This window comes from Zootoca vivipara, chromosome 6 (genome assembly GCF_965207765.1).
Source record: "Zootoca vivipara chromosome 6, rZooViv2.hap1.1, whole genome shotgun sequence".
Lineage (NCBI taxonomy): Eukaryota > Metazoa > Chordata > Lepidosauria > Squamata > Lacertidae > Zootoca > Zootoca vivipara.
In genome coordinates this window covers 96,110,538-96,136,039 of record NC_142589.1, presented here as the reverse complement: position 1 = coordinate 96,136,039, position 25,502 = coordinate 96,110,538, and the positions used below count along the sequence as shown (strand labels likewise).

General features: G+C 51.0%; 1 protein-coding gene across 1 annotated transcript in view; it reads left to right on the top strand.

Moving 5' to 3' along the window:
• Positions 1-25,502, top strand: part of INSR (insulin receptor) — a 57,244-nt gene that overhangs the window by 7,263 nt on the left and 24,479 nt on the right. The window contains exons 2-3 of the mRNA XM_035116977.3: positions 7,603-8,151; positions 24,788-25,103. Coding sequence (XP_034972868.1) covers positions 7,603-8,151; positions 24,788-25,103 — 865 coding nt within the window. The remainder of the gene's footprint in view (positions 1-7,602; positions 8,152-24,787; positions 25,104-25,502) is intronic.

Genomic DNA, 25,502 nt, shown 5'->3' with positions numbered 1-25,502 from the left:
GATCCTTGAGCTCTCCCTGGGTCAAGATCCATTTCTCTGGGTTCATAGGAACCAGCTTAAATTTTACAACAATGCAAAACACGGAGCAATGTTCTGGGGCTTGGGGCAGCGCCAATAGACCGCCAGGCTACCGTTTTTGAGGCCGCTCTTCTGCCGCTCGGCCTTCCCATCCGCAGAAGCGCGCAGCAGGCTGCCAACCCGTGCAAAACGGCAGGGCGTGTGTCCTTGCTTTTAAAGTGCTGCCCAGAAATGTTGAGCAAAGTTGGAAAGAATAGAAAGCGACTATGACCGGGGGTAGACCAGCCCTCTTGCATTCAGGAGGCCCCAGGTTCTATTCTCTGTGGCGTCTTCGTACGAGGCTGCTGCCACGTCAGTGTGGTCAATATGGAGCTTGCTAGAATAGTGGTAGCTTCCTGCATCCTTATTTAAATCCGCCCTTGATTGAGACGATGAGGACTGGAATCCTGTTTTTCCTTTAAGGTAAGGAGCAGGGCTTTGTATGCCTAGCAGCTCCCAGGTTCAGCTCCTCTGCATAAGGCTGGGATTACCCCGTGCCTGAACCCACAGGGAGCCCTTGCTGCCAGTCAGTGCTGCCAGCACTGGGTTCGGTGGACCTCAGAGGCCTGGCTGGCCGAGGCCTCTTTCCTGGGCTCCTGGAATGGCAGCGATGTGAAGAAAGGCTTGTTAGGCAACCTCAGGTCCTTGCCAAAGGCGTGTGCTTACGCCCCCAAGGCAGGCTTCGGCAACCTGGTGCCCTCCAGGTGCTCTGGAGTGCAGCCGCCCCGACCAAAACCTCTGGAGGAGGGGGGGCACCAAGCTGGCAAAGGCTACCCAGAGCCCCAAAACACAACTGCTCTGCAAGAGGTGCTAACTCCCCTCTGGGGACTCTTGAGTTCAAACCAACCCAGTGTGTAAAGAGCCACATGCCCTTCGCTGCCTTATTAACAGTACTATAAAAGTGGAGGCTTTAAACGGAGACCTGGGTACGATTCAATAAAATTTTCCCACTGAGTTTGTTTTGTTTTGTTTCTGTTTTTTAAGGCCCTTTGGAGAACTCTTGTAAAGAGAGAGGGAGGGGAGAGAGAGAGAGAGAGAGAGAGAGAGAGAGAGAGAGAGAGAGAGAGAGAGAGAGAAGCATTAGTCTGATTCTGTCCTGTCTGCAGCAGACTTGGAGAAATCGCAGCTTGATTTCAAGCAGCGTTTGCATTTCTCAACTGTTGAGAAATCTATTCTTTTATATTTTAGACAGCCTGCTTCCCTCATATATTGAATGCAACTTTCACCAACCTGCATTGAACTACAACTACCATCAACCCCCTGTCCGGGTAACCAGGCTGAGAAAAGCTGATTTAACAGGGGGAAGGGACCAAAGGGTGTGGCTAGCTCCCTCTCCTCCCCATCCTAGCCCCTGGGAATAACCTAAGATATTGGGGGCTCTGGTGGGGGAATGTGCCCCAGCATTGTTTCTGGCGAACTGTAACTAGGCAAGCAGAGGAGAGTTTCTGCCAAAAAGATTGCGCCAGTTTCTTTCATTTAAAGGGCTAGCCAGCCCCTGGGGCCGCTGAACCCCTAGGCATTTGCAATATCGAGTCTTCTTAGTCTCCTCTTCTGTTATTGCCCAGGCCCCAGCCTTAGTTGCTTGGCATCCGCCTGTGTTGGGAGGCAAGGCAAGAGAGCGCCTTTGGGGGTGAAGTCAGACGGCAGAAGAGTTTCATGCCACTTTAAGGCAGCTGCAGCTTCCCTGGAAGTATCCGGGGAACTGTAGTTTGTTGCGGGCGCCGGTAGCTCTTAGGAGGCCCGTGTTCCCATCATCACAGAGTTAAAGTTCCCTGAGTTCCCCTGTGTGGGGAAGAGGGGTTGGCTCTTTAAGGCACACCGGAAGAGCTTGCTGGGTCAGTCCAATGGCTCTTCTCGCCCACCATCCCATTTTCCCAGGGGTCGGCCAGATGCGTGTGCGAATCCTGCAAGCAGAGCTTGAGCCCAAGAGCACAGTCTCCACTCCGGCACTTTCCAGCCAGCACTATTTGGAAGCTTTTGCTGCCCCCGCTTGACCTCCCCTCCGTGCATTTGCCCGAACCCTCTTTTAAAGAGGTTGCCGACTCTCGCTGCCTCCTGCGGCGGCGAGTTCCAGGGTTCAACGGCAGCGCGCTGAGAATTGCATCTCTTGTGAGAGGGTCTCTTGAGAACTCACATGGCACAGGCTACAGACTCCGGCAGTGGGTGGGTGGGTGGAAGCTGGGACGAATCACAACGCACGGTACTACTTTAAATGCAAAGTGCAGAGGCCGCCCCTCGTGAGTCATTAAAGGTTTGTTATCCAGATTGTTTACTACAAACATACTCTTGCTGCGTTCCAGAATTGCCCTCGCTCTTTCAATGCCTCAAGGGTACGCTACCTTCTGAGCTTATGTAAGATGCTCTCTCCCCCCCCCCATCTCCCCAAACCGCCTGCTGGCAACCAACTTTTTTTTTTCTGGGACTTGTATGTTGCGGAGAGGAGGCTTTGCTTTAAAATTTGGGTTTCGGTATATGTGTGTGTGCCGAGAAGGTTCTGATTCTGCTCAGGCTGGGGGTGAGGGAGCCTGTCCGCCTTGCTCAGTGTTGGAAACGGCTCCCTAGGGTTTGTTTCTCAGCCCCACTAGAAGGTGCTGAGCATGCAAAGCTAGCACCGAGCTGTGCCCTCCGTTCCAGGATATAAATGGCTCTCTAGCACACACCCGTCTTACCCAGTATGTGCAGTGAAACTCGTGATCCACTGCGATTCCTGCTTCACGGGGGGTTGGACTAGATGTCCCCTAGGGGTCCCTTTCAGCTCTGCGATTGTGCCGTTCAGCAAATGAACCGGGTTGCGTGGCTCAACAAAGGTGCAGGTGCGTCCATCCAGCAGACTTGACCTCACTGCTGCCCTGCAATCTCCCCGAACATTTTTCTCTGGGAATTAGGGAGGTAGTGGAGGATCGGAACTCAAGGCCAGCCGGTTCTTCCAGAGGCCAGAGTGGCCACCTGGCCCGTCCAGGAGAGAGGGACCTTGAGTGGCACCTGTGTGTGCCTCTGGCCGAACAACTCCCTGGCCAGATAACGGAGCAATATCTCAAGCAAGCAAATTTTCCCTCAAGGATTTGTTTGTCAAGACGGTTTGCACTTGCAGCTTTCAAGGTGAACAAATAAGTCTAACCTTCTGCACAGGAACAGCAGCCAAAAGAAAAGCCCCAGTACTTGGGTTTTCTTCCCCCACCCCCCTTTAAAGGAAAGACAAGCAAGTTTTGAGCTGTTTGGACTAAGGAGCATTGCAAGGAAGGCCTCGAGGATTTGCAAGCGGTGGGTGGAGAGGCAGCTCGTTCCAAGAGGTCCCGAAAAGTGGCTACTGGCCATGATGGCTCATGTTCTGCCCCTGGCTACCAGTTGCTGGGAGCCACACATGGGGAGGGTGTCCTCGCTTGCACTCAGGCACCGCCTGGGGGCTTCCTTGGGAGCCTCAAATTCATGGAGGGGAAGGCCAGAATCGGACACAGGTGGTTGTACAAGTGAGGAGGGTTTGGGACTAAAAGCCACGACCCTGAGATCGAGAGCTTCAGGCTCTGCCACCTGAGCTATCTTTTCTTCTTAACGGGAAAAGGCCAGTCTGGCTGGGTCTTCAGCTGGCGGGACAGAACATATTCACAGACTGCACCCTGGCCCAAAATGGGGGTATCTGGTTGGCAGCCATGGGGTGAGCCAGGTGGAGCCACCTTGGCCTGCCCCCCAGCAAGGCTGTTCTCACCTGAGGGTCAGTTGCCCCCTTTTGCAGCCGGGCAAAGAAGAGGTTTCAGCAGCTTGGGGGGGCCAAGTGTAAGATGGACCAAACAGCACAAGGCAATCAGCTGAGCTTTACGTTCAGAATGCCGCAGGTCATTGCTGCCAGTCAGTGCAGATGGCAAGGAGCTAGATGGGCCTGGGAGCTGCGAGGGCCTCCAACTCGGATATCTTAATTAAAAACGGAGAATGGAGAGGGTGTAGAAAACTCCAGCTACCTTGTGGAAGGGGAGATAGTCTAATCCGCTGCAGGGTAGGTCTGTCAGTGGCTCTTAGTTGCGATAGTTAAGTCGAACCTCCAGACTCAGAGGCAGTCTACTTGGGAATGTTAGTCCCCGTGGCACAAGTGAGGCAAAGCTGTTTGCAGACTTCCCGAAAGCTTCTGGTCGGATTCTGCACCAAATGGAAACCACCTGTTTAAATCAATATGTTAAACGTGCCCCACAAGGAATCCTTAAAATGATCAATATTTTTAGCCTGTATTTGGGGCCAAACGTTTTACTTCCTTTGTCTCTCTGCTGATTTTTTGCTTTTTTAAGAGGAAACAGTTGTCCAGGGGCCCCTTTTCCAGCATTGCCTTTATAAAGACGCGAGATCGACGCCACATTTCTTTCTGCATCTTTAAAAAGAGGGGAAGGTGAAAAATTCCACTGACGATTTACAAGACGGCCTGGACCTCTTGCCAGAAGAATGCTGTCGAGCAGCCATATTGTTCCAGATTCCGCAGCAGCACTGCCAGCTAAATTTTATTTTATTTGTGATTAATGGACTTTAAATGATTACTCATAAAAGGAGCTTTCGTGTTTTAATTAGATGGGGAGAAGGCAACTCTGGAGCCGGCCTTGCTGAGCTGCGTGTCTTGAGTGGGAAGGAGGAGGGCTAGGATACTACTCTGTTTCCCAGCTCCCCGCACCCCCCCCCCGGAAAGACCAACGCTTGTCCCCTCCGGCTCCCTCCTTCCTGAGCGGCTCCTGAATGAGCACCGGCTCAAGTTGCAGCAACATTCAGCGTCCTGGGCTTTTGGCAATCCCCAGAACTTGCGGGCGGGCTCTGGCGAGGCGTTTCCAAATACCTGGCCATAGGCCGCGGCCGCTCACCTACAAAAGGACACGCAGGGAAGTGGCCTAGCTGGATGCCTTGCGGTGACATTTGTCGGGGTTAAGCATGGGTGACCTTTGCAGATATTGGGTTGCCTGGCCTTGGCCGCCTCTAGCCCCACCTCTGGCCTAGCTCTCCTTCCCTCCGGGACACGTGCAGCCGTTTAGAGAAAAGGGCAGGATAGGAACACCACAAATAATAGTAATATTCAGATAAGAAAGACCCCTTGGAATCGACGGACTTTGCATTTATCAATAGGGCAGGGTGATATCTGCTTTTCAGTGTCATAACATGCCACCAGTTGTGATATACAGTGGTACCTTGGTTCTCAAATGCCTTGGTACTCAAACAACTTGGAACCCAAGCATTGCAAACCCGGAAGTAAATGTTCCAGTTTGCAAACTTATTTCGGAAGCCAAAAGTGCTCCATTTTGAGTGCCACACATCCAATTTGAGTTTTACGCTGAGGTCTGTCTGTTTTTGCTGTTTATTTTGCATTTTTGCATTTGCGGCTCTTTTGTTTTTGTGACTGTGTGGAACCCAGTTCAGCTAGTGATTGAGTGACTGCAGTACATTGTTTATCACTTTCATTTTATGGAACGATGGTCTCATTAGAGAGTAAAATTCATGCTAAGTTGCTGTTTTAGGGGTTGTTTTTAAAAGTCTGGAACGGATTAATGCGTTTTGCATTACTTTCTATGGGAAAGGGCGCCTTGGTTTTGGAACACTTTGGTTTTGGAACGGACTCCTGGAACGGATTCAGTTTGAGAACCAAGGTACCACTGTACTGATATTATATCACGATGTCCGAAATAAGGATGGAGCTATGGAGAAGTCACTGGCTGGCTCCACGCTTTTCTCCGCATTGTGATTTCTGCACAGTGCACAAGTATAATGATCCTTGACATATTGCCAAGAATCATGAAACCGGTACTGTATCACAATATTGATATATCGCCTAGTCCTATTCATCCTATCTGCTGGTTTCAGTGGATCTGCTTTGAGTACGAGTTTTGCCAACCCGTTGAAATTGAAGGACACGTGCTAACTAATCAGGCCCATTAATTTCTGTGGGTCTACTCTGGGAAGAAAGGCGTGCTATAAATCCAGTAACAAACAGGATAAAATACAACCCGCTCCCTCCCAACGCTGATAGGGTGGCCCGTCACTCTCGTGGCCAGTGGCCGCTGAACATATTAGCTCAAATCCCCTTTCAGAGCCATCCAAATTGGCTTTTGGAGATGAAGCCTTTTAAGCACCGGCAGCTTATCCCGCAGCTGGGAGGGGATATTAATCCCGGCCCTCTGGTTATCCAATGCAGATTAGCATGTCTAAATCAGATTATGACACCAGAGCGTCCTCATGGCCAAGGGCTCTGGCAGGGGGGGGGAGGCAGAGGCAGATAGTTGGCCTGGCTGGGTTCAGATTCCCAAGACTGGCCCTCTGGGTTGGCCCAAGTGAAATGGAGGCCAGGCAAGGGGTGGGCAACCCTCTCCCCAAAAATGGCAAGGGGTTTGGGGTTTTCACACGCTGCGGGTTTGCCCTTTTGGGCTGAGTGGCTGGAAAAGGAAACCCAAAGGCCCTCTTAATGTAATTGTCTTTTTTATTTTCCTTATTTTCACACACACCACCCCTCCAAAAAAGAACCCGTCACCGCCATCACACCTCCTAAGCAATATCAAAGATGAAGAAACAGGCAGTGGGTTGTATCCAGCTTAAGTTCCTCCCCGACTGATGTAGCCCTGTTCGTTTCAGTGGCTCTGCTCGGAGTGGAACTCGGTTCAGTTGCAAACCTGCAGCGCTTGAAGTTACAGCCATGTTAGAAACTCAGATATATAAGCTGGATGTCAGGCGCCTCCTTAAATCGGGGTTACAGTCTCCAAAACAAAATGCCTAGTTGCCATTTTGGGGCAAGACAGTTCTAAAGTCTTATTTTTCGAATGATGGGCTGACTGTGGCTGATTCTCAGTTGAACATCTGGCTTGTTCAGATGACAACCTTGAGCCAGGTTGAGAGCTTTGAGAACGGAAAGAAGGAAAGTCACTTGAGCCAGGGACAGTCCAAATAGATATTGAGCTATTCTGACCCTCTTTCTCTCAGTAGGGACATGGACCATTCATAACATAGGAATATTCTTCTCAACGGCGAGCAGGAGGAAGCGAAAGACAAGCGACAGCAATTTGCTATAATGTCATTCGCTGCTCCTGCTCGGGCTGCACGGAAAAAGCATTTTGGTTCCTAAGATTCAGACCAGTTGCGCAAATAAAATGCAACGGATATAATTCTACAGGATGGGGTATTAGTGCAGGCATAGTCAAACTCGGCCCTCCAGATGTTTTGGGGCTACAACTCCCATGATGCCTAGCTAACAGGACCAGTGGTCAGGGATGATGGGAATTGCAGTTCCAAAACATCTGGAGGGCCGAGTTTGCCTATGCCTGTCTTGGTGTGTGAAAACAGGCAAGGTCCCCTGGCCTGCACCTCCAGGTGGTGGAGATGTCGGGCGCCATCCTGTCACCTGGGCATCTTCACTTGGTTGCAAGTGGCCAATAGCCAGGTGCAAAATGTGCCTGGCGCCTGCCTAATTTCAAACACTTACAAGCTGTTGCCGCTGCCTGTTGGGAGGAGAGGTGTCTGTTTGGCGCCTGGAAATCTCTCCCAGCAGATTATTTTAACCATTTTTGTGTGCCCCCCCCCCGGTTCTCTTTCCAGTTTGCCCGAGTATGAACATCCGGAACGACATTTCCAACTTCCGCCAGCTCGAGAACTGCACGGTGATCGAGGGCCACCTGCAGATTCTGCTCATGTTCGGGGCCAAGACGGAGAACTTCCGGGGCCTCAGCTTCCCCAAGCTCACCATGGTCACCGAATACCTGCTGCTGTTCCGGGTCTATGGCCTGGAGAGCCTCAAGACGCTCTTCCCCAACCTGACGGTCATCCGGGGGACGCGGCTCTTCTTCAACTACGCCTTGGTCATCTTCGAGATGGTTCACCTGAAGGAGGTGGGCCTGCCGAGCCTGATGAACATCACCCGGGGGGCCGTGCGCATCGAGAAGAACGCCGAGCTGTGCTACCTGTCCACCATCGACTGGTCCCGGATCGTGGACTCCGTCGAGGACAACTACATCGTCGCCAACAAGCGGGACGAGGAGTGCGGGGACATCTGCCCCGGAAAGGCGAAGGGGAAGAGTGTCTGCTCCCCGACGGTGATCAACAGCATTTACATTGAGCGCTGCTGGAGCCACGAGCATTGCCAGAGAGGTAAGGGAGGCCTCTGAATGCTGGCTGCTGCTCTTACGCTGGGGAGAACAGGATTCTGGCCTGGATGGGCCTCTGCTCTAATCCGGGATTTCCCAAACTTGGGGCTCCAGCTGCTTTTGGACTACAGCTCCCACCATCCCTAGCTAGCAGGTCAGGGGTGATGGGTATTGTATGTAGCCCAGTCGCTGGGAACCCTAGTTTGAGAAACACCGTTTAGCCCAGTGGTTCCCAACCTTTTGGGGAGGGGGGCCATGCCCCACCTAAGCATCTCTAAAATTCTGGTGCCCCCCCTCCCATGACATATAATTCTTATTATTCAGAAAGTGAACTCCTATTCACGTGGATGAAGCCTAAAAGGCCGTTCATTTGATACAGTGGTACCTTGGTTGCCAAATGCCTTGGAACTCGTATGTTTCGGCTCCCGACGGATCAAAAACTGGGAGGGAGTGTTCTGGTTTTTGAATGATTTTCGGTAGCCAAACGTCCGGCACAGCTTCCGATTGGTTGCATGATGATCCTGCAGCCAATCGGAAGCCATGTCTTGGTTTTTGAACAGTTTCAGAAGTCAAACAGACTCCCGGAACGCAATCTGTTAGAGAACCAAGGTACGACTGGAACACATTCTCAAATTGTCCCCCTTGAAAATCAAATTGCCCCCCCATGGGGCATGTACCCCATGTTGGGAACCATGGGCTTAGCCCAGGCATCCCCAAATTGTGGCCCTCCAGATGTTTTGGACTACAATTCCCATCTTCCCCGACCACTAGTCCTGTTAGTTAGGGATCATGGGAGCTGTAGGCCAAAACCTCTGGAGGGCAGTTTGGGGATGCCTGGCTTAGCCTCTCCTACCTTGCAGGGTGGTTGTGTGGATGAAATGCGGAGGAGGAAGAGCCGTGTGCACCTCACTGCCTCGGGGTTCCTCGGAATACCCAAGTTTGGTAACATAAATTATTACGTTCTGCTGCTAGGCGGAGTCCGTGGTGTTTGCCGAGGGCAGCGGTCTTTAACTGGCCCAGACACAAAGCCCCCACCTCTGACTGGGGCCCAGCCTGTACCGCGGGACCCACCCTTTCCTATTTGCTTTCGAATTAATAGTGCAAATAATGCACGCTATGAATCTGAAAGTGGCAGTTCATGGAGCAATAGACATAGTGCCACCCTCGCATGACTACTAAATGAAGACCAGTGGTTTAGCCAAAACCCAGTGGTGGTGGTGGTGATTTTTAAGACTCCCCTTTCAGTGAGACCCCTGGGCAGGTTTGCTCTTCCAGTGGCAGGCGTTGTTGGAAAGTCTTAACTCGCAACTCGTTTTGGGCGGCTGCGCTGGTTTTTGGTTTCTGTTTTGAGGGTCGCTGCAGCGGAGAAGCCCGCTCACAAATATCTGTGGGTACCAAACAGCAGCAGGTGGACTAACCAAAGTCCAAAACCGGTTTCCTTCCCCGCTTTGGCATGCTTCAAGTTTCTGAAGCAAACCCTGATGCTTTGTGTTCGATTTAACTTCAGTAGCTGCTTAACTTCTGCCTGGAAATGTTTTTTTTTTTTTTGGTATGTTTACTTTCCAGTTGTCATTCTTTGGAATCTCTCCTGTCAATGTTTGGGTCTTGCTTGCTAGGAGAGAAGAGACAACAAAGGCTTTGTGATGGCAAAGCTCGTTCTCCGGTTTACTTAACCTGCCCAAAGCTTCCTTGTAGGTTCTGCGTTCTTACGTTCTTTTATTTTTCTTTAATTGTTTTACAAGCTCAAAACATTTGGACTGGTAGCGTTTGCAGCCGGTGAGAGATATATATACACACATACACAGAGAGAGAGAGCGCTTGGAGAAAGCTTTTTAAACGCCACAAACTGCTGCCACGACCGAACTTCCTTTGTGTATATTTTGACTGCCAGATTTCGAAGGAGCTTGCTACGTAGACAGCAGCTGCTGTATGTTTGCACAGATTAGACAAATTCACAGAGGGGGCAAGGCTGTTGGGGGGCTATTAGACCCCACAGCTAGGTCCCCTCCTCTGCAGAAAATGCAGGTGCCGGTTCTGCTGGGAATCATCGCAAGTGGAGAGAGTTGCTGCCCTTGTGCCGGGTCCTGCTTGTAAAGGCTTCCCCTGGGGGCATTTTGTGGCTCCCTGGGAGGACAGGAGGCTGAACCAAGGGGGGGGGGCTGCTACAGATCTCTTCTTATATTCTTATGAATGACTTTAAAGGGGGGGGGGTTAAGCAAATTAAGATAGGGAATAAAGCTCTCCGTGGCCCCGATGGCTGTGTTCTCCCTCTGCCGCCTCCAAATGCCAGTTGCTGGGGATCACAATAAACCAAGCCTTTAGCATCACCGGCCCTGTGGAACTCCCTGCCACTAGAGGCTCAGCAGGAGTCTTCTATGCCTGCTGAGAACTTTCCCATTCCACCAGGCCTATGCAGGCTGCTGTAGAGCCACAGGATTGTAAAGTCGGAAGGGACCCTTAACCCCCCCTGCAGTCCAGGAATCTCCATTAAGAAGACGTCCTTCCACAACAGTGAATTGGTGTCTTTTAATGGCTTTTGTTGCAGGGTTTTATGCTTTTATTGCCGAAAACCTGCTTTGACACTGCAGTATGCAAATACTCTTATGGGTAAATAGGGTGGGGAGGGAGGTGGTGTTGCGCCCAGGTTCTGCTCGTGGCCTCTATCCAGGAGCCTTTTTTTATGCATGTTCCTTTTGGACCCCTGGCTTGCATCCAGCGACCGCGGTGCAGGGCGAGAGGGTTGTTTATGCCGAAGTTGAGGGGTGCCGCTCCTCTTTCCAGGGCCTCAAACCCCCTGCAAAGAACAATTTGCCAGTCTCCTGCCCCGGCTAATCTCTCCTCCTCTCTCTGATCCAGCAGACAAAACAAGGCAGGCGTGAGTGGGTGGGTGCTGAGGCCTCAGCCGTGAATCCTGGCAAGACGAGGGTTTTCCTCTCAAACACGTCCGTATTTTCCATTTCAGCTCCCTCACAGTTGCATCTCCCCCCCCCCCAGCCTCCATCTTTCCGCTACTGCTCCCCAAACTGGCCACTCCAACCCTGGCTTTGGCTTGCTGGCTGGCTGGCCCAGGTTTCCCCCAATTTCTTCCTGGGTTTTCCTCTGCTGCTGATTTACAACTGCTGTAGGGAGAGAGCAAGGAATTATTATTAGAATTCATTTCCTAGGCTTGTGGGTCCCTTCTTCCCCGAAGGTCTCCAAGCAACTCGCAGCACACTTGAAATGCGTTGGGGAGCCCAAGGAAAGCTCTTTGCCTGCAGGAACAGCCTCACTTCCTCAATTTTTTTTTAAAAAACCCTCCTTTCCTTGCTGCCGAGACTTTGCCTTCTCAGAGGGTGGCAAAGTTCAGAGGTGTGTGTGGGAAAAACAGAGTCTTGTAATGTTTGCTTAGGTGGGGGAACATTCCTTAGCAACAGTTTCCTGTGACTTAAAAATGAAAATAAAAATCCTGAGAATTCCTGTAAATCATAAGCTGGTCTTTGCTGCAATCTGCTTCCGCCTCCCACCCTATAACCCCGTCCCCTCTTGACACGGGAAGCTGGGCCTATAGATAGCTCTGGATTAAATCACCCCTGTTCTCAAGGGTGTGATATTTCTTTAAAGCTCCAAGAAAAGCAAAGGAAAGGAATATATTTCCTGTTGCTGGTGTGAGAGAAGGAAGGAGGCTATTTCTTTATTTATTTCAGACTTTGGCGCATCTATTATTATTATTATTGGTGGTGGAAGTTGGCAACCGGAGGTTGCAGCACGTGCGTTTTCCCATCCTAGCAAGTGATAATATTTCCATCGCCCACACACGCAAGGTGGGGCTTCTGAGAACACGCAGAGAGCCTTGCAGGCTGGCGGTGTTCGAAAGTCTCATATATAAGCTAGGCACGGAACGGCTCTTTAAACCAAGGCTGCACTAGCCAAAACAATATCTAGGATCAGGGGTCAGGGGGCCGGTCCACTGTCCCTCAGACTATGTGGTGGGCCAGACTATTTTTTTGGGGTGTGTGTGAACATATTCCTATGCCCCACAAATAACCCCAAGATGCATTTTAAATAAAAGGACACATTCTACTCATGTAAAAACACGCTGATTCCTGGACTGTCCGCAGGCCGGATTGAGAAGGCGATTGGGCCGGATCCGGCCCCCGGGCCTTAGGTTGCCTACCCGTGGTCTAGATACCATTTTTGGGCCAGGCAAATCAAAAGTTGTATTTTTGCAAACGATGGACTGGCTGTGTTTGGTATCCAAATAACAACCTTGAGCAAGTTTGAGAACTGAGAACTTTTTTTTTAAAGTCCCTCAATCCAGGGACAGTCCGCATACAGTATATACTGGCCTATTCTGACCTCTCTTTCTTGGTGACACGGACCATTCATAACCTAGGGATACTCTTCAAAACTGTGAGCTGCTCCTGCACGGGCTACATAGGAAAAGCTTTTTGGTCCCTCAAATTCATTCCGCTTGTGCGGATAAAACATAACAGGTAGAATTCTACAGGACGGGGTCTTAAGTGTGCGAAAACGGTCCAGATCCAATGACCTCCTGTTGGTGCCTGGACATCTTCACTCGGCCGCAAGTGGCCGATAACCAGGTGCAAAATTATTTTTGTATAAACTTTTTTTTAATTGAGTTTTACACTGCACATTTAAATTCAAACATTAAACATCATCATCAGCATTTCAGATTCCCTGAATCCTTAGACTCCCCTCCGCCCTTTTTCAACTGCCTCACGTATTTTCTCTATTTTTCTTAAGTAGTCCAATTTTTACCTTAATTTTTAATACACTACAAGCGGTACTGAAATCCTGCCAAAGTTTTTAGTTGTTTACAGTGTTCTCTTAAGTACATTGTAAATTTTCCCCCATTCCTTATTAAAGTTTCTATCTTCCTGGTTTCTGATTTCCCCCCAGTCATTTTCGCCCTTTCGGCGTAGTCCATCATCTTCATCAGCCTTTCGTCTCTGGCCGGGACTTTATCTTCTTTCCATCTCTGGGCCAGTAGTATCCACGCTGCTGTCATTGCATAGATAAATAATCGTTTCTGCTCCTTTGGTAACTCCACACCTAAAATTCCTAATAGAAAAAAAAGCCTCTGGTTTTTTCACAGACGTTATTTTAAACATTTTTTTCCAGCGCATTATATATAATTTCCCAGAAAGTGCCTTCCTTCTCCTTACACTCCCAACATACATTTGAAGCAGTTCTATACATCTTTGCTAATTTTATAGGTGTTAAATACCAATGGTACGTCATTTCCGTATAGCTCTCCTTCGACACGCAGCGCCGGATGCAAAATTCTAATTTCGAACACGGCACTCTTGGTCAGGCCAAAGGGGTCCCGTCCGGCACCTGTGGTCATGGTGGCCAACCACAGGTGACCCCGTAAGGGAAGCCCCCAAATGCACACCAGAAACTGGTGGGTGGCCCCTGGGTGATGGCCATGGGTGCAAGAGCGGGTTGCGCCCTGCCCTCCCTCGGTGCAGCCTCCCCGCTGCATGCTTTCCCACTTAGCAGAGCACACACATTTGTCCCTCTGAGCTTCCACGGGAGGCCCGTTGCTCTGGAATTCCTGTGGAATGCTGGCTATGTGGCCACGTTGGAATTGCTGGGCCCGGATCGGCAGGCGGCTCCCAGACTGTCAGCTTGGGGGGGGGGATGACGACGATGAAGATCTCTCCTTCTTTAAAAAGAAATCTGTGCAGAATGGAACTTGCCAAACAAATTTGAGAGCGAGCAGGCGGGACAACAAGCAGCCCAGAGCCAAAGGCAGGAACTGTTTGTGCCTTCTCACCAGTCAATCTAGAGCTGTGTTGTCTCCACAGACAGGCAGCAGCTCTCGAGGGTTTCCGGCAGAGAGGGTATTTCCCAGCCGTTTGCGGAGGCGCCGTTGGGGAACTGGGCCTTTTGGACACCGAGCAGGTGCTCTGGCGCCGAGCGATGGCCCTTTCCTTCAAAATAAACATGAAGGTTCTAGTCCTCATGATTACGGCTTGGCATTGGAGAGGCAATATGTCTCGAGAGGCAACGGAGCGTGCCGGGGGTGAAGCCAAACTGCTGCGTTAGCAGCACACCGAAGTGACCTCCTTGGGGTGCAAGCTTATTTATTTATTGAATTAATATACTGTACTGCGGTTCACATAAAAGATCAACATAAAAACCACTACAGTATCTATATCTATCTATCTATCTATCTATCTATCTATCTATCTATCTATCTATCTATCTATCTATCTATCTACACAGTATATAATCAAAATAAAAACAACCCAATAACACCTCCTTTCCAAAAAAGGAGAGCCACATTTTAAAAGGGTATAGGATGTCAACCAGATCACTCAAAGGCCTGGCTAAAAAGGAACGTTTTTGCTTGGCGCCTAAAGGTGTGTAATGAAGGTGCCAGGTGAACTTCCCTGGGGGGAGCATTCCCACAAACGGGGGGCCACTGCAGAGACGGCCCCGTTCTCTTGTTGCCACCCTCGGCCTCTCGAGGAGGAGGAGGCACATGAAGAAGGGCCTCAGAAGATGACCTCAGGGTCTGGTAGGTTCATCTGCTCTTGCTCCCCTGAGGGATTGGCCCGTGAGGCAGCAGCGCTGAGGGTCCCCTGCTGCTCTTTCTCTTCTGCTTGTGTTGCCGTTCTTTAGGTAATTGGAGCTCTTCCAGCAAACGTTCCCTGCCTCTCTTTGGGGCACGGCTCACTCCAGATGTTTTCCTGGAATTCCCGCTCTCTGGCGTTCCCCAGAATCCAAACAAGAACAAGTGCAGGCCCTCGCAGGGGTAAAATCCTGCTCCTCGGATTTCTATCCCCCCCCTCCGCCACCCTTAATAAGGTTGTCCATGTTTCAGTACGAACCAGAGGAAGGAAATGGAGGGGATTTCCTTTTCTCCCCTCAAGATTCTGCAAAGGGGATTTGGGAACTTTCCCTTGTTGGAAATTTGAACTGCGGAGCTGGGGTGGGGGTGGGGAGGAGATAAAAATCTCCGTTGTCAGAAGCCAGAACAGGACGAATTAATGAACTGCTGAAATGCCAAGAGCTCTGGGACACCCGCGGTTGCAAAGTCTTTCACGTGTTGCAACCGCGTTGCGTAAGACGGGGCTCACTCTTCCCACAGATGTGGAGCTGCCCTTGTATGTTACGCGGCAAGTTGCCTGTCGGATCCGGAGCTTCCCGGGGCCCTTCGCCCCCTTTTGCAGACACGGCCCCTGGGGACGCGCAATCTGATGTGGACCTCTTTGCCCCCTGGTCTTTAATCCACAAGCGAAATAAAGCATTTCAGAGTTTTGAAACCTGGGGAAAATATAAATATATGTGTTTTTTGTTAGCCTTAAGATTCCACATGCAGCTGTGGAATAAACAGCTTCTCTGATACTCCTGTTGAGAATGAATGAATGGCTGCGGAAACGTCCCGGGCGCAGGAGGCAAGGTTTGCTGTTTACTTCGCCGTTTCAAAACCAAGCCACTTACTACAGCTGGTCTTTGTCCCCCTGGACACCGAGTCACACCTTGGGGAGTCTCTGCCCGGGTGCAGCTGAGGTCAGCCTAGCCCTCTCCCTTTCAGCAAAGCCATGGGCACCTGGGCCTTCCTGCCTTTTTGAAACGGCGCCTGTCCCAAAATGGGCTCTTCCCCCAAACTGCAACCATGCTGAAGCTGCCTGGGTTTTCCTTGTTCCGTGTGGCTTCCACACCATTGCTCCAAATCGCCACTCTCTGGTCACAGTGACCTCCTGCCTCGCTTTCAGGCCTGATTTATTGCGGTTTTGACCTCGAAATACATGGCCGCATCAGCTACCCTGGCAGAGTGCTCTCGAGGCATTTGGGGGGCTCTTACCAAAAGCTTCCTCCTCGCGGATTTCCAGGGCTACTGTTTTCTTTTTAGCAGACCTTTTCCCCTTGCAAATTCAGCTCATTTGGTTGGTTCTGGTTCAGCAAGCAGGTGGATTAGTGACGAGCCGCCCCTGTGAATTGTCAGCTAAAGTTCCCTGCCAGTTCTGCATTTGACAATAGGAGGGACTCTCTCCTTCCTTGGAGGTTTTTAAGCAGAACTTGGATGACCCTCTGTCCTGGATGCTTTAGCTGAGATTCCCACATTGCAGTGGGTTGGACTGGATGACTCCTGGGGGCATAGCTGCCAAGTTCTCCCTTTTTTAAGGGAAATTCCCTTATGCTGAATAGGCTTCCTCGTGAGAAAAGGGAAAACTTGGCAGCTATGCCTGGGGGTACCTTCCAACTCTACAATTCTAGAATTCTGTGATTATACCCTGATGTGGAGAAAGTGAACAGGAAGAAGTCTCCCCCCCCTTGCAGGCTTCCCTTTGGGGCATCTGCCTGGCCACAGTGAGAAGAGCAGGACTGCGGACAAGATGGGCTCCTGTTGGGCTGACCCAGCAGGCTCTTTCTTCCATCGTTCTGGAACAAAATCTCCCTTAGGCCTTCTCTGTCTTCCTCTTACAGCTGTGAGGGATTCTGCAGGAAGTTCTGGGACAGGCAGCAAGTGGAAACCAAGGTCCCTGCCTCCCAGAACCTTTTGTATTTGGAAGCAGGACCATGCAGAAACCACCCCCACACCGTCACGGGCACAAGCGGCCACAACAGGACTCACGAGGAATAGGGTGGCCGGCCGGTGAACGCCGCCTCTCTGGAGCTGACATCACAGCCCGGGGGTCACGTCAGGAGAGCATGGCTGCCCAGACGCCACCTTCCTTCCTGCCCCGGGAAGCGGTTGCATCCTGGCTCTTGACCCAGGCGTGCAGAGGGTGGCAGATGCCAAGCAGAGCTGGGACCCCCAACAGCTGGATGCCACCTTTCTGCATCCCTTCTTTTTAAAATTTATTTCTAGCGGTCAAGCACTAGAGGCCGGGGCACGGCTTAATTAGGTTGTGGTGAAGATTGGGCAGATGTTTCCTCCTTTGGCGCCAGGTTCCTGCACAGAGGGGGCTTCCTTGACTTCAAAGCCTGCAAGCCCTCTGTTCTTGCTGCTTCTGGCCGTGGTGGGCTTTCCTCCTGAGAATCTTCTTTCTTCAATGCATCCGCCTGGCATTTTCACGGAGCTCTTCGCCAGCAGCTCCTTGGGGAGATGCTTTTGCAACTCCCTTCATTATTACTTTTCACTCGCTCTGCCAAAGGTGTTCCCTTCCCTCCCCACCCAAACCCCTTTGTGCAATTGCTTTGGGGAGGAGGGGGGGGATCCTATTGCCTCAATTCAGTGCTGCTGAGTACAAGGCTGTTGTTTTTCCCCTCTGTGGCTTTTGGGCTTGCATAATAACCGTCCTGGGTTTGCAAACAGGGAGGCTGACTCTTGCAGAAGGAGAAGGGTTTATGTGTGTAGGGGAAACCAGAACGGCTGCCGTATGCCACAGGGGAACCGGTGGGGTGGAGAAAGGAGCTCAGGGGAAATTGGGAGCTGAAAAGAAACTTGCTTCTTCTTCTTCTTGACCTCGAGCAGATTTTTAAAAACGCATCTCAGAACAGAGGCGTCCGGTGGTCAGTGACTGCATCCCTTTCTGAATAGAGGCATTGCAGGGGGTCGGACTAGATGCGTCTCGGGGTCCCTTCCACTTCTTGGAGCAGAGATGGAGAGCGCCAAGGTGGTGGCAGGATCTGCTCCTTCCCCCTCTTCCTTGGTCATGCCTTGTAGGATCCCTTTTCTCTGGGCTCCCTCCCCGCCCCGAATCGCTGCTGCTGCCGGCCCGTGTAGACCGTCTTGAGCCCAGTGGACAAAACTGGCTCTGGACAAGGCAGCTTTCATTCTGCATGTGTGTGACAGAATCGGGGAAATCTCTCTCTCTCTCTCTCTCATGCACATATACAAACACACCCACTCCAGTTTCACTCTTCAGATGGCCGGAGGGCCTGTTGCTTCCCTGCTATCATCAGATAAAAAAGATGAATGAGTTAAAGAAGAAGAAAACTGGTTTTTGTGCTTGTTTTAAAATGCGCGTTATTTATTTATTGTTTGAAGCTGCTTCCTTTGCAGATAAATTTCACTGAGGGGTTGGGGTTTTTTTGCATCAACGTGAAACCGAATCGCAGGACTCTTGCTTTGAGTTGTAAAAACAAAACAAGTTCCAATGAATGATGGACCCCCCAGGTTCCGAGCAGAAAACAAGCGCAGGATCCACCCCACTGGCTGTTGCGGAAGAACATATTTCCCTGCTCATCTAGTTGGGCCCAGTCTTATTCAACATCTTTATCAATGACTTGGATGATGGGCTTGAGGGCATCCTGAGCAAGTTTGCAGACGACACCAAATTGGGAGGGGTGGCTAATACCCCAGAGGACAGGATCAAAATGACCTTAACAGATTAGACAACTGGGCCAAAGCAAACAAGATGAATTTTAACAAGGAGAAATGTAAAGTACTACACTTGGGCAAAAAAAAAAAATGAAAGGCACAAATACAGGATGGGGGTGACACCTGGCTTGAGAGCAGTACATGTGAAAAGGACCTAGGAGTCTTGGTAGACCACAAACTTGACATGAGTCAAGATTCCACCTAAACATTAGGAAGAACTTCCTGACAGTAAGAGCTGTTCGACAGTGGAATTTGCTACCAAGGAGTGTGGTGGAGTCTCCTTCTTTGGAGGTCTTTAAGCAGAGGCTTGACAGGCATATGTCAAGAATGCTTTGATGGTGTTTCCTGCTTGGCATGGGGTTGGACTGGATGGCCCTTGTGGTCTCTTCCAACTCTATGATTCTATGATCTAGTCAGGCTTCGCGTTCTCGCCGTGGTCTTGCAAGCAGGACCTGAGCTTGGGACTGGACTTCAGAAACATCATCGCTTCAAACCACAGAGAGAGGAAGCATAACCATTGGGGCTAGCAGCGCCCTGCCAGTGGCCTCTTTCTAATATTTCTCTAATCCTCTTTTAAAGCCGTCCAAACTGGCGGCTGCCTCTTGTGGGAGAGAGTTCCATAGTTAAACTCTGCGTGAAGAAGGGCTTTCTATTATCTCTCCAGAATCGCCAATATTGTGCAAAAGAGAGAGAGAGAGAGACTATTTTCTGCTGCTTTCTCCAGGCGGCAGCATAATTCTTCTAGCTCTTAACCTGTCGCTGCTCAGTCGCCTTTTCCCAACCGCTGCCCTTGAAGGGACGTTGCTCCACCACCACCACCCCCCATCTCGTTTTGCTCGCCCTCCCTGAACCTTTCTTGGCTCTTTTTGAGGCGAGGAGGCCGGCGTCGTATTTTCGGGGTCACCCTTGTTGAAAAGGAAGTGGCCGTCAAGTTCAATTTTATTCCCCCAGCCCCTGCATAGATATGGAAGTTGAAGTTTGGGTCTGCTGCGAGGAAGACTCAGTTGGATGCAAAATTTGAGCGGGGAAGGAGCTGGGAGAGGGACATTTCCATTCATTTATTTGGGTCAGCCATGTGGAAGAGGAGGGGGCTTGGCCAGCTGCTCCCGCGGCATTAAAAGGTGTGGTTTTTTTAAAATAAATTGGTTGAGGAGGCTGCTAGCGTCTACTGGCTACGAGGGCCGTGCTCTCCCTCTCCTGTTGGATACAGCATACTGGGGAGTCGCAAGCGGGGAGATCGTTTCTCTCATGCTCGGGTCCTGTGTCTTTACTCAGACATACCTTAATTTCTACACCACCCAACTGAGAAGAATTTAAGATTTATCAAAGTGGTGTAACATGAAACCACCAGAATCAAAGACAGGGGAAGCAGGAGAATGAAAACATGGCGGGGTAATATTGAATTAAATTACAAGAAAGGGTTTAAGGTGTTGTCTTAAAGGCAAAATGCCTTGTCTCCTTAAGAAGTCCAATAACTAAGAAGTACTATAAACATGTTTGTGATAGGGGAGGTGGTGGTTCTGTTCTTTTAACTATTCATTTGTGCTTTTTAGCTTGTATATTTTTATCGAAGGGCAGCATGCAAGTCTAATAGATGAAAACAAGTCATGTGGAAAGGCAGGGAACTCTGTTCACAGGGCTGCGTCGGCCTGTAAGGAGCAGCTCACAGTGTTTCCTCAATAGACACCCAAGGATCCGCAGGAGCAGGCAGCAAAAGGCAACTTCATCTCAGAGTCAGGGCTTCGCCCGCCCACAGCAACACTTTAAATTTGGCCCAGTAGCATCTTGGCAGCCGGGGCGGATTCCTCAGCAGGCTTGTCACATGCTGCCGATAACCAGCTCCAGTCAGCAGCCTAGGCGTCCTGCCCCCCAAGGCCCTGGCTTGCCCTGGGGTGTCCCAGCCCTGGCTCCCCCCCCCCAAGCAGGATCCTCTTCCTGCTCCCCGTTGTCCTGCCAGTTCAGGACACAGACTAAGGTGGAGATGCCTGCTGGAAAGGCGCGTTGGGGAAAGGATCTGGTGAAGGAGCTGTGTAAAGCTTTGGAACTCCCTCCCGCAGGAGTTGGGGGAGGCTGCCAGCCTGGGCGGCTGGGAAGGAGGACTGGATGAATTCGTGGAGGAGAGGGCAGCCGACAGCTCCTAGCCCCGAGGGCCGTCCTCTCCTTCCACATTTTGAGGCCGCCTTGCGTCTTGCGTACGGCTTGCTGGGGCCCAGAGGAGGCAAGAGGGCTCTGCTGGCGAGTTTCCTTTGGGGCATCCTGAGAACGGGATGCTGGGCTAAACGGGCCCTCAGCCTGCTCTTCTTAGGGGCTGAGAAGGCCAGAGGGAACCACCCTGCAGCTGAAAGGATGCCTGTTTTATAGGGTGGGGGTATTTTGTGGCAGATGAGAGTTCATTTCCCGCCAGCAGGACACTGAGTCTTCGGGGTGTGTGGCAGGGGCCTCGCACAAAACACAAACCTCAAAGCCCAGGCGCGCCCTCCCTGCAGAGTTGTCAGCAGTTCTGCTGGCGGAGGCAGCAGCAGCCCTCTCTTCTCCCCTCTGCCCCAGACCCAGACCTCTGTGTGTGCTGGGACTCGATCGGGTCCCGACTCTGGCTCAGGAGTGGATCCAACACACCCATATTCCAGTCGGTGTTGCCCGTGCAGAAGGCGTGTGCTGGGTGGCATCCTCCGTTCCGGACTGGCTTGCTTTCCTGCGCTATGGGCTTTCCCAAAGGGGGTTGGGCTAGATGACTCTTTGGGTCCCTTCCAGCGCGACAATTCCATGATTCTATAAGTCGGCCCACCTGGCCCCACGTTGCCTTCACAGACCGGCAGTCTCTCTCTCTCTCTCTCTCTCTCTCTCTCTCTCTCTCTCTCTCTCTCTCTCTCTCTCTCTCTGGGTTTCTCACTTCAACCTGGGAACTTTGAAGTTTTCCACAGTTGCTGTCTCAGCGAAGTGCACAGGGTGGCTCCAAAAGAGGGTGATCCTGGCCACCATCGTGGTGCCTCTGCAGCAGGGAGAGTTGCATTCGAATCCCGCCTGCTTGGCTCCTGGGAAAATCCTTCCGTTCCGATGTTTTGTGGGGCATCGGTGCCTCTTTCTACAGTTTAGTGGTTAGGGTACCTGTTCTGCATGCAGAAGGCCCCAGGGACGTCTGGGCGGGGCTGGGGGAAAGCCCTGGAGAGCTGCTGCCGGTCAGTGCAGGCATTACTGAGAGAGCCTGCTGGGTCGGGCCAAAGGGGGACCATCTAAGTCAGCACCCTAAAGAAGAACGGTGATAATTTTGTTATTTGTAGGATGCCCACCTGCCCCAGCCACAGCGGCCAACCAGGCACCCCAGAGAGGACTCCCACAAGCAGGATTTGAGCCCCTTCTCCTCCCACGGTTTCCAGCAAGCCTAAAGGTCTATAGTCGGATATTCAATTTTGCATTCAATCCAGCTCTTTTCAGAGCAACGAGGGCTGTAGTAGTAGTAATAATAATTTTATTATTTATACCCCTTCCCATCTGGTTGGGTTTCCCCTGCCACTCTGGGCAGCTTCCAGCAAAAACGAAAACATAATATAACGCCAGACCTTAGAAACTTCCCGATAACAGTCAATCTGAACTTTATTTCTAAGGGAAGGGTTTTGACTTGGCAGGTGGGCACCTGATTCAAACGCCGAAGGTCAGTCACTAGTAGAGGAAACCCCATCTAAAAACCCAGAGGGCTACTGCTGCCGGTCTGTGCCAGCAGCAATGAGCAAGGCCTGGGGAGAGACCCCCTCCCTGAAACCCTGACAAGCCACTGCCAGCCGGTGCCTGGCTCTATAAGGCAGCTCCCTCGGCGGGTCTTCCTTGCATGTGTCTCCAGGCGACGCCATTCGCTAAGCTCCTTTTTTTTTTTTTGGCCACTGTCGCTTCTGCTGTCGGATCTCGCATGTTGTTTATTGCAAGCCCCGATGCAACGTGGCTTCTCAACTCTCCTTGCAACTTTTCCAGCACCGGATCTCAGCTGGAGGCTTTTTATCAGCCGGGGGAAGAGGCCGAAGGGGTTAAAGATCTGTTTGCTTTGTGCAGAGGCAGAAGAAATGTCTTGAATGACGCCCCCCTCCCTTCGCTACTCCAAGCAGCCAAGGCATTGGTTCAGGGAGAGGGCGGTTCTCCTGGGGGAACCGTTTTTTCTGGCCTGGATTTCTTGGGATCTGCAGCCATGTTACATATCTATAGATATACAGTATGTTTATATATCTCCTCCTCCTCCTCCCCACGGCTTGTGGTCTGGACTCAGGCCAGGTGTTTTGGTTTGCTTTACTCCAAATATTATTATTATTATTATTATTTATTATTATTATAACGACAGGCAAGCAAAGAAAGGAAAGGGAAATCCAGATTAGTTGCAACAACTGCCAGTAAAGAAATAACAGGATTCAGCTCTGCAGGTTGCCACAGTTGTAATGGCAATGTTCCGTGGCCTAGACTAGCTCAATTAGGTAGCGAAAAAGAATACTGAAAAATAACCTTGAACCTGAGAGGCAGTGGGGTGTAGTGATTAGAGTGTTCTGACTAGGACCTGGGAGAGACCAGGGTTCGAATCCCCACTCAGCCGTGGGTGACTTTGGTTGCCAGTCACTGCCTCTCAGCCATGCCTACCTCGCAGGGGGGTTGTTGGGATTAAATGAGGAGGGGGGAGAACCAGGGGCGTCGCCTTGAGCTCCTTAGAGGTGGGATATAAACACAATACAAAATGAATACTAAATCCAGACAAGGCAGTGCGGGCTGTGTGTCTGTGTCTCACATTTTGTGTTTGAGAAGGGTTTGTGGCATTGCCCCCTCCCCCCAAAAAAACACGGGGGGGGTGTCTTCCTATGCATTAGAGACAACCAACTTGCTAGTTTGCACCCCCCCACCCACCCCCCGATGAGATCCTGTTGTGCAAGTGATCCCTTCCTTGGCTGGATCTTTCTCAGAATACAGGAGGGGGGAAGAAGTAGAACGAAATGCTGCAGCTCAGTGATTAGAGCACCTGCTTTGTTTGGGGGGGGGGCCAGGTACAGCACTGACCAAGCAGGGCTGGGAAAGGCTGTTCGAAACTCTGAGAGCTGCTGGCGGCCAGAGGCAACGATACTGAGCTGGTTGGATTTGATGGTCCATTCAGTGAATCCTTTATTCAAAATTGTGGAGACTGCAGTCCAAAAAGAAAGGACTGTGTGTGTATATATATATATATATATGTGAAAGATATATGTAAGTCACTTTGATATATGTATGTATTTTTTAAAATAATATTTAATAAAGAATATCTATAAAAAAAGCGGGACCCAGGTGGCGCAGTGGGTTAAACCACTGAGCCTAGGGCTTGCTGATCAGAAGGTCAGCGGTTCGAATCCCTGTGACTTGCACGTCAAAATGCAAGTAGATAAATAGGAGCCGCTACAGCGGGAAGGTAAACGGCGTTTCCGTGTGCTGCTCTGGTTTGCCAGAAGCAGCTTTGTCATGCTGGCCACATGACCTGGAAGCTATACGCCGGCTCCCTCGGCCAATAATGCGAGATGAGCGCGCAACCCCAGAGTCGGTCACGACTGGACCTAATGGTCAGGGGTCCCTTTACCTTTACCTATCTATAAAAAAAGAACTATTAACAGAACAGCAATCTGATCCTCCATTGTTTCCAGCCACCCGAAACCCAACAAATGTTTGGTTTACACATGATTTACCATGTTCTGTTTTAAATCTCTTCGATTGCATTATTATAGAAAATTGTATTACAAATACAGTAACGTAAGTCAATAAACAGAAGGTCCACTTAAAAAAAGAAGAAGAAAGGACCATAGCTCTAGTTACAGGTAGGTAGCCGTGTTGGTCTGAGTCGAAACAAAATAAAAATATTCCTTCAGTAGCACCTTAAAGATCAACTAAGTTTTAATTTTGGTATGAGCTTTCGTGTGCATGCACACTTCTTCAGATACCATAGCTGTTGGCCGCTCCGGACTATTTCAAACGATGTTAACTGGGGAGCCACCAGCTGGAGGCCCTGTTCTGTGTGCAGGCCAGCCTAGCGGGAAGCAGCTCGCCCCCCAAATTGGAGGGCAGGTAATGGGGTGGCCCAGCTCTGTGGGCGGGAGGGAGGTGGAAGGGCGGAGACATGGGCAGGCATTGCTCTATAATAATAATTTTATTATTTATACCCTGCCCATCTTTCTGAGTTTCCCCAGCACATATATAAGCACAAATGTGGAAAAACATCCCTTCAGGTGTCTTCTGAAAGCTGTGTAGTTGTTTTAACTCCTTGGCATTGGGTGGCAAGGCACCACCACCGAGAAGGCCCTCTGCGAGAGACGGGGCATGTTCTCATCCCTCTCTGTTTCTCTCTCTCTCTCTCTCTCTCTCTCTCCTGCAGTGTGCCCTTCCGCCTGCAAGTCCCAGGGCTGCACCCCGGAGGGCACCTGCTGCCACACGGAGTGCCTGGGCAGCTGCCTGGAGCCCGGCGACCCGGAGAAGTGCCTGGCCTGCCGCCACTTCAGCCTCGAGGGCAAGTGCATGGAGAGGTGCCCCGCCGGGTCCTACCGCTACGCCGGGTGGCGCTGCGTCACCTTCGACTTCTGCCAGGAGCTGCACAACAAGTGCAAGGCCGCCCGCCAGTCCGACTGCCCCGTCATCCACAACGGAGAGTGTGCCCCCGGCTGCCCTTCCGGCTACACCATGAACTCTACCAGGTGAGTTGGCAACACACCCACACACCTCGGGGAGGGGGGCGGAGGAACCAAGGGGGGGCTCTTCTCATCGGCAACCGTCTCCCTGATATTGGGGTCTTGCTTTGACCCCCTGTCCCGGCTGCATGAGTCTGTGCAACTCACCGCTTTGCAGGAGTCGAGATGCCCCAAAACAGAGCAGCAATAATAATAATAATAATAATAACAATAATAATAATAATAAAAGTGATGATGATTTGGGGGAAAGAAAGAGGTCAGCGCAACGCAGAGTGAGCCCCCCAACCGTTTGAGGAGGAAGGCGATGAGGATTTAAAGCCCTTTTTCTGCCAGGTGCTGATCCCTGAGGGCTCTTGCGGTACCGAGGGAGCTGGACACCCTAGTCTCAGAGATCCCCCCTTTTAT